At 36.0% G+C, this 8,892-nt stretch overlaps 1 protein-coding gene across 1 annotated transcript; it reads right to left on the bottom strand.

Moving 5' to 3' along the window:
• Positions 1–1,267: 1,267 nt before the first annotated feature.
• On the bottom strand, positions 1,268–6,231 carry LOC106318853 (nuclear pore complex protein NUP98B). The gene is made up of 12 exons (XM_013756999.1): positions 6,045–6,231; positions 5,555–5,625; positions 5,178–5,477; positions 4,550–5,023; positions 4,251–4,448; positions 3,342–4,165; positions 3,143–3,270; positions 2,906–3,059; positions 2,587–2,703; positions 2,335–2,488; positions 2,131–2,175; positions 1,268–2,032 (listed from the first exon to the last, which is right to left on the bottom strand). The coding sequence occupies exons 2-12, from the start codon at positions 5,571–5,573 to the stop codon at positions 1,452–1,454; spliced, it is 2,994 nt and encodes a 997-aa protein (XP_013612453.1). The 5' UTR covers positions 5,574–5,625; positions 6,045–6,231; the 3' UTR covers positions 1,268–1,451.
• Positions 6,232–8,892: the final 2,661 nt, after the last annotated feature.

Below are 8,892 nucleotides of genomic sequence, written 5' to 3' on the forward strand. Positions count from 1 at the left end.
CAATATTGATAATCATCAAAGTATATGATCTGAATATCCTAGGAACCTCTGGATACAATTTTCCAAACAGTTGAATATCTCAAGAAAGAGTTTGAGATGAAAGATCTTAGAAAAACAAAGTTTTGTTTGCGATTACAGTTTGAGTACATTAACAATGAAATCCTTGTGCATCAAATAGTATATACAGAAAAGGGTACTCAAGAGATTTAATATGGACTAGTCTCACCCATTATCTAGTACATGGGCGTGAGATTACTTGTTTTGGACACTGATCCATTCAGTCCAAAGGTGGACGATAAAGAAGTCCATTTAGTCCTGAGATGGACGATGCAGAAATCTTGTTTTAGACACTGATCTGATTGGTCCATAAGAAGGACGATAAAGAAGCCTTTGATTTTGGTTTATTTTATACTAACCAGCCCAAAGAGGGGTTATTTGGTTTTGTTGATTTGTTTTCAGACAGGTTATGTTTTACACATGGTGGTACATGCATATCACAGCAACATCATCCAAGATTTCGTGTGTATGTATTTGAGGTCGATGACTCAATATGTTCGATCAGATTGTGGCATGGCCGATGGTAAAGAAGAACCAATTATCATGTTCGAGGACGAAGCATATTCTGTCCAAGATCTTCATCACCAACGGATTGTAGAAAATTGGAGAGGTCTTGGACCTTCAGTAATGTCCAAATCAGGGGGAGTAATGTGTGTTGTACTCTTTTTTCTTCACCATGATTTTGTCCCAGTTGGGTTTTCCTGATAAGGTTTTAATGAGACAACATTAAAACACATTATAAGCTCTAAATGCTCATCCAAGAGGGAATGTTATAAACCTGATTGTGGATGTCTCATAACCCAGAGATTTTGATTTGTAATTTTTCCATTTATCTATGACGGTGTAATCTCTTATATAATAACTTAATCGAATGAAGATAAAAATTTTCCATTACTGTTATAAAACAGAAAAAAGATAACTCAAGCATATATAGAAGCTGGGATTATTTCTGAACCGGGTACGATTTGAGAATAAGCTTACTCGGATCGGTCTGCCATTTAGGGGTGAAGTATGACCAAAGAAAATATTAGTTTGGGAAAACAACATAATGAACATGAGAAATGGGTGATGCTGTTTCGGTGTTTCCATTCTTGAATATTACACTTATTTTGTTAAAAAGAAACACTTTTAACAGTTTTACAGAATAAAATCCTCAAATCTCCACCGAGTTAGAACAAAAAAGAGAGAAAAATCAATAGACCTTTGACCAAAAAAAAAAAAATCACTAGACCACAGCCACCATTACCAATCCAAAAACCAACTTAAAATATTTTCCTAATAAAAACTCTGATAAAAGAGAGATTGCGGTAAGAAAGACTAATAGACAGACCCCAAAAACGACAACGACGTTAGATCTTTTCTACTCATCATCTTCATCTCCAACCATGTAAGAACTAAAAATGTTCGACCTTAAACTTCCACTCCCCATTCACAGAATCATAAGACACGAACTCAGCTCCTTGTTCTTCAGCTTTCCTCTTGAGCATTTCCTTATACTTCTCCACCCTCGGGCCTTCCTTCACTTGCTTCCCGCTCTTCTTGTCCATGCATTTTATGTTGAGCAACGTTACTTCCGCTGGCTTGTTCAGTCCCTGACCAACAGGAGGTTTTTGGCTCTCGTCCATGTACACAAGCACTTCCCTGTTGCTGAACTGAACCAACTTTTCCAAGTCGAGCTTACGCACATCCGTCTCTCCTAGAAACTTAATGCTTCCGTAACCGTGTCTACCGACAACAAAGTCCCTCACTAGTCCGGTATAACCAGGATTAGCCCTTTCCTTTGCAGCTAGTTCTTGGACCCGAGGCTCTGTGAAATACTCAGCGTGATGCAGCTTTGGCAGCAATGACTCGATCTCTGCTCTACTTGGTGAACTCTTTGAGCCGTTCTTGTCGCCTCCGTGATTTTCATGTGCCACGTTAAGTTTCTCACTGGCTTTTACCGGAGGAGCATCACGAACTTCACCATTATTCTTATCTGCGGATATTATTAATAATCAAGTTAGACAATGGTTTCCAAAAAAAGTACAAACATGAATCACTCTTTTGTTACATACGCATGTATTGAATACTTACTCTCGTTGTTGGCTCCATTAGTAATAACCCCATTCGATCTCTTACCTGAAATTCACATGTAAAAACGGTCAAGTGGGTCATGTTATAAGCATTCTCGGAGTGTTCAAAAACAAAGGTAGCATAGATCTCTCACTTCTTTGCCATTTAAAACTAGTCTCCAAGCATGCAATAAATAAAGCCAATGAATGTAAAAAGCAAGCTTACCATTCTCCTGCAGAGGGGTCGTCTCATCCTTCAGCAGTGCTGCTGTTTCCTTTTTAAGTGAGCGTATTAACAAAGCTCTCGGGTTTTCCCTTGGAGTGAGAAACGCATCAGCCCTAGGTGTATTGGAGTTCTCTTCATCACTGAAGAATGGAACCTGAAACAAACATGTAGAAAGAACTTCAGTAACAAAAAATATAAAGATTTACAGTTTAATTCAAGACCAAGCCGAGATTCAGAAAACAGCAAACATACCTTTGGACTATCATCCCCAGCACGGTACTTTCTTGCAGGCAGCATGACCCGTCTTTGCAAAAGATGTCGAGAAGTCAGGAGTGGTGACACTCTGGCTGGTGCAGGTCTATCAACGACCTGAGTAGAAAGAAAATATATGTGTTCGTAACATGGAGTCTTTGCTATAAGTTGGTTTGTTCGTGTAGAAAATATATGTGTTCGTAACATGGAGTCTTTGCTATAAGTTGGTTTGTTCGTGTAGAAAATATATGTGTTCGTAACATGGAGTCTTTGCTATAAGTTGGTTTGTTCGTGTTGAAGGAAAGCACAATAAACTTACAGGCAAGCTGGAGATTCCATACTGAATCGAAGGTGAATTTCCACCTTGACCAATTGAAATCTGAGGGACAGCAGGAAGCATTCCAAATGGGCTTGCAACAGGGTTTGGCTGCGTAGCAGTGAGGTTACTTGCAGGGTTTGGTTGCGAAGCAGGCCTGTCAAAACAAAGACGAGAATGAACCGTAAATAAAATAATCTAAAAGGAGAAACAAGAGTCGAGAGAAACTGATGTACTTACACTTGCCCAAAGTTGACTGGACAAAATGACAATCCACCTGCAGCGGCTGTTTGGGTCTGACCAGAGTTGTTGAAACTAAAAGATGGTTGAGTTGGCTGAGTTGATTGCTGGAGTGTCGGACCAGAAGGCTACAACAAATAAACCAACGTTAGAAAAGTGAAAGAGACGTTGAGCTATAAAAAAAATAAAAATAAGTTACCTTTGTTTGACTTAAGGGAGCGATGCTTGTATTTAAGGAAGGAAAGCTTGTAGACATGTTTAGGAATCCAGTGGAAGGTGTACTGAAAATGCTAGGTTGGGTATTTGTGTTTTGTCCAAACCCAGTCTGCGCAAATGAGGGGCTTGAGCTAAACAGCGGAGCTGACTGACTGTTGTTAAAGTATCCACTGCTAAATGCTGGAGTTGACCCTTGTGCAGGAGCCGAACTAAACAGTGACGGAGAGGAGCCAGATGAACTGAAGACTGACGAAGAGGCCAATGAAGGAGTGCTTGATGGACCAAATGGCTGCGTTGTGGTTGCTGCAAAACCAGAGGATGGTCCAAAACCGGGTGTGGTATTTGATGAAGTTCCAAACAAGGATGGGGTAGTAGGTTGGCCAAAGGGAGACGAGAAATTTGTGTTAGTTGCTGGAGTGTTCTGGCTGAAAGGGTTTGGTGTGCTTTGAAAGGGGTTTGTTGGGTTTGCAGATGTCTGGCCGAAAGGGCTTGGGGTTGGTGCTGTCTGGCCGAAAGGGTTTGGGTTTGGGGTTATTGTGCTTTGAAAGGCGGTTGTTGGGTTTGCAGATGTCTGGCCGAAAGGACTTGGGGTTGGTGCTGTCTGGCCGAAAGGGTTTGGGTTTGGGGCTATTGTGCTTTGAAAGGCTTGTGTTGGGTTTGCAGATGTCTGGCCGAAAGGGTTTGGGTTTGCGGCTATTGTGCTTTGAAAAGCGTGTGTTGGATTTGTAGGATTGGTAGATGTCTGGCCGAAAGGGTTCGTGGGCTGAGAAGAGAACACACTAGTTTGACCCGCAGGAAGTTTTCCACCTGAAAATTGAATTAAGAAAATCAGTATATTGAAACATAAGATACAAACATCTAATATGGTACAATGGATTTGTTATATGTGTACCTTTATCTCCTCTCCGAGAATCCTCCCACCTCAGCTCCTCATGGCATTTGTCTTTGTGGACAGTCATAGCAGAAATAGACTGTAGCTTCCCAGGGCCTCCAGTTCCAGACTCTGCATCTATTGTAGATGTATATGGAATGATTCTACTACCACCTTGTTGTTGATTTCCAAAGGTTGTTGAGTTCGAAGACTGAGAACCTGCAAGACAAAACATGTGTAAGTATTATTCATAACACACCTTTTGAATAGGAATTTGCAAATCTAATTCTGTAACTGAATAATACTAGCTAAAAGAGAACCTTGAGCTCCAAAGGGAGAATGCGTAGCTGGGGAGGAGCCAAAACCAAAGGCAGGAGTGGTTGAAGCGCCAAACGCAGGAGCGGTTGAAGCGCCAAAGGCAGGAGTGGTTGAAGCACCAAAGGCAGGAGTGGTTGAAGCGCCAAACCCAGGTGTACCAAAAGCACCTCCAGAACCAAAAGCATTGTTGCCAAATGCACTGCCAGAGTTACCAAAGGCAGGAGTGGGTGACACGCCAAATGCAGGTGTGCTTGAGGCACCGAAGGCAGATGTATTGGAGGAGCCGAAGGCAGGTGTGCTTGAGGCGCCGAAGGCAGATGTATTCGTAGAGCCAAAGGCAGGGGTGGTGGAGGCACCAAAGGGTGTAGATGACCCGAAAGTGCTGTTTCCAAAAGCAGGCTGTGACTGTTGTGTGGTGCTTCCGAAAGGACTTGACTGAGGCGTTGAGAAGCCATTCTGTCCAAAGGTTGGAGTGCCTAAAATAGAAGAAAAAATACCTTATCAGACAATCAACATCAAAAGTACAGGTTAACAATGTCAGTCCTAGTGTGAGAAAGTAAGTTCCTATCAATGTTACAAGCAATAGATTATTGACAAAAAAAAAAAAAACAAGGCAATAGAAATACTTACCACCAAAAGGTGAAGGAGAATTGCCAAAGGCAGGAGCAGAAGGTGCTCCAAAGCTCGGAGTAAAGCTCCCAAACCCTTGTGATGAAGCACCGAAAGGGGAGGAAGCTTGAGCCTGACCAAACACACCGGTTGAAGTACCTCCAAACATAGAACCACCAGTCTGCGCGCCAAAAGGACTAGAAGCACCACCAAAGGGTTTTGGCGCAAAGGGATTATTACTAGACGCGTTGTTGTTCTGACCAAACACAGATTGAGTTTGGGTCCCAAAAGGACTGCTGCTGTTAGATCCCTGTCCAAAAGCTGTAAATAAAAACATTCAGCGTGTCATTACAAAAAGGCAGAAGCTAAAAACATAGTAAAGAGTTACGATGACTTACGATTAGATGCGCCAAACATATTCTTTTGTATGTTCACAACTGTCTTAACCAAAGAGACTGTTTCTTCTAGACTGGTACAAGAAAGCAAAAGACATCAGGAAGCATAATAAGAAGAACCAAAAGCGAAACACCATACTAAAAAGCCCATCTTACGATACAGTATAAACGAAAACAATCTAAACAATCACATAAACGACGCTAAGACATGTACGCGTGACACAAAATAGTGAGAATGATGAAGAAATCAAATTGATGTACAATAGACAAAGGTGGCCCGTTTACACAAACCATTAAACACACAAACAATACTCAAAAACTGAACCCCGACATTACACAATGCAGCATTACAAGATGCGATTTAGAAGCAGGAATCACAAAGCAAACCGAAACTAATCGAAACCTAACTTCAACAACATAAACTACGCCTCTCGAATACGAGACACGAATTAGGGCTCTAACTCGAATCAAAAAGGGATAAAGGGAACCGAACCTGAAGTGCGACGAGGAATCAACGGATAGAGAGAGAGAGAAAACTCGCCGGAATACGAAAGCCTAAAAGTTGGGTATAATGTTTTTTTGGAGGTAAAAGCAGAGTTATATATAAACTGGCAGGTGGGTTGCGTCGTTCTCAAGTGCGTCAAGCGTACGCCTAGCGTCTTTCCGACGCCTCTGTGATTTGTTAACCGGTTTTGCTTCGCTTTATCGACCGAGCAAGCCAACCATGATTTCTTTCTTACCCGGTTCGCTAATGTTAATATTAATTATTATTTTTTAATATATAATTATATTATAGGGCAAATCTCCACAATAGCACATTTCTAATTTTATATCACAAAAATAGCACTCAAAAACTAAAATGACCAAAATAGCATTTTATCTTTTGAAAATTTTAATTTTTTTATTTTTCAAAATTTGAAATCTTATCCCAAAACCTCATTTCTCAACTCTAAACCCTAAACCCTAAACTCTAAACTCTAAACCCTAAACCCTAAACCCTAAATCATAAACCCTAAATCCTAAACCCCACCCTTTAACTATAAACCCTAAGTTTGTGACTTTTTATAAAACATTAAGTTCTATTTTTGTGACTTTTGACTTTGAGTGTTAATTTGGGAACAAAAATTTGATTTAATGATATTTTTGTCATTTTCTCGTATATTATTACGTAACAGGTGTTTTTATTACTGTTACACTTCCGGTTCGTTACCGTTTCAAATCGTGTGCTGCTAGTAATAAGAAATTCAAAATTATGGCATGAAATAAAAATTGTTATCATAAATATATAATAATTATCCAATAAAATTATTTGCTAGTAATTTTTCTCTATTAAAACCATAAACAAAGAGGATTTTTTTTAAAAAAATGGACATTTGAAAGAAAGTTCCTTTTTAAAAATCCTAATTTTCTTCTTTTTTTTAATTTTAAAAAAGATATTTACAAAAAAAAAATGGTAGTTAAAACAAAAATATAATTAAAAATGCTACCAATACTAAAAATAGATTATTTAATAGTAATTTTCCTTTTTTTGAATCCTAAACAAAAGAAAAATGTAAAAAGATATTTTAAAGTAATATTCACTTTTAAATCCTAATTTTCCTTTTAAAAGATCTTAAAAATACATTTATGAGAGAAAAAAAGAATCCTTCAATACTAATAGGACATTCTTTAATAATAATTTTAATTTCTTTAAAAATCTAAACAAAAAGAATTGTAAGAGTGTTTTTCAATTATTTATTTATAAATAACCAATTTCCTATTTAATATATAATTTTATGTTTAATAACACATAACTAAAGCCAATGACTTATTACAATCTATTTGATCATTTTGAAAAAAAGTATAAAAAAATATATACATTTTTAACAAATATATCGACGACTTATTACGATCCATTGGTTCATATAGAATCAATGGACAACCAAAATGTTTTATTTAAATATTTATTTATTTTATATAGGTCTTTAATAAATTGATGTTATTATCATTTATTTCTTTAATAAAATACAAGATTATTACCCGCCTTTTCACATTTTTTATTTTACATTTTTTTTAGAAATTTAATTTTTATATTTGTATTTTTTTTAAGTATTAATAAGAGATTTTTGATAAATTTATTGAAATTGTGATGTTGCATAACTATATATTTGTGTCATATTATTAGGTAACAAATAAGAGTAACAAAATAAATACAAAAATATATTTAAATTCCAGATTTGTTGTCATATATGTATCCTTTAAAATAGGAGGTAATTGTTTATGTGAACTATCTGCAGGAAAAAAAGATAACTGATTATATTATTGGAATATATTTGGTTATTTTTAAGTAGGTCACGTAGGAGAAAAATTATTGGACCAACCGTTTATCAATTAGTCATGATCATGATTTAATAGAATAGATCCGTTAATCAAATAAAACCAGACAAAAAACCTAAAAACCCACTACCAACCCGCAATCCAATACTGGTTGATCTGACAAAACCCCAAAAATATATATTAAATTAATAGTAAATAATAGTATTAATTTATTTTTGTTATTAATAGCCTATTATAAATTTATATTTCTATTGATTTTAGATTTAAAATTTAATTTTATAATAATATTTAAAATATTTTTGAACACTCAAGAAATCTTTATACATTTACACTGAACAGACAAATCTTTATATATTGATAAAATAATTATAATGAACTGGTTAGTAGTTCTAAACCATGAACTGATTTGTTTTTACACCAAAGAACCGAAAAATATTTACACATTTATTGAAAATTCTGTTGGACCGATTTCTATTTTTTTGGTTTAGTATATTGAAATGGTTACCTTTTAAAACCCAGAGTGTGAACAGGATTTAAATATTTTTTGTTTAGTATATATAAAAAAAATATGAATAAGAGTGTATCAATCAATGAAAGTGGCATATGTCGCATCAAACATTAAGAATATGATTTATTAGCATTTGGTACGTAAATATTAATCAACCATCCCCGATTATATTAATCGAGAATCATTTGAAAAATTAAAACCTTAATTTTGTATTAATTAAAAAAAAACTCCAAATTCTAGGTGGCACTCTAAATGTCTGCTAAATTCCATTTCAAAGAATTCTAGAGCATCTAATATAAAGTATAGTTTAATCTAATAGTGTCACATTATTCCATAATTATATAACATTAGAGAACATTATATTAACCTAAAATATAGAAAGTGTGTATTTTTTCCTTAAATAAAAACTATGGAATTACGTAATATGATTTACATATATATGATAATTAATGATTATGAATAATAAAGATTTGATAACAATTTTGCATTCTTCTTCATTTTTGTTTAAATTTATATT

Source organism: Brassica oleracea, chromosome C9 (genome assembly GCF_000695525.1).
Source record: "Brassica oleracea var. oleracea cultivar TO1000 chromosome C9, BOL, whole genome shotgun sequence".
In the NCBI taxonomy this organism is placed as follows: Eukaryota; Viridiplantae; Streptophyta; class Magnoliopsida; order Brassicales; family Brassicaceae; genus Brassica; species Brassica oleracea.

Coding starts and splice junctions, on each gene's coding strand:
- LOC106318853 (XM_013756999.1), bottom strand. Junction 2,704..2,905: donor ATGGAATCTCCAGCTTGCCT/GTAAGTTTATTG, acceptor CTTTCTACTCAG/GTCGTTGATAGACCTGCACC. Junction 2,489..2,586: donor CTGGGGATGATAGTCCAAAG/GTATGTTTGCTG, acceptor TGTTTGTTTCAG/GTTCCATTCTTCAGTGATGA.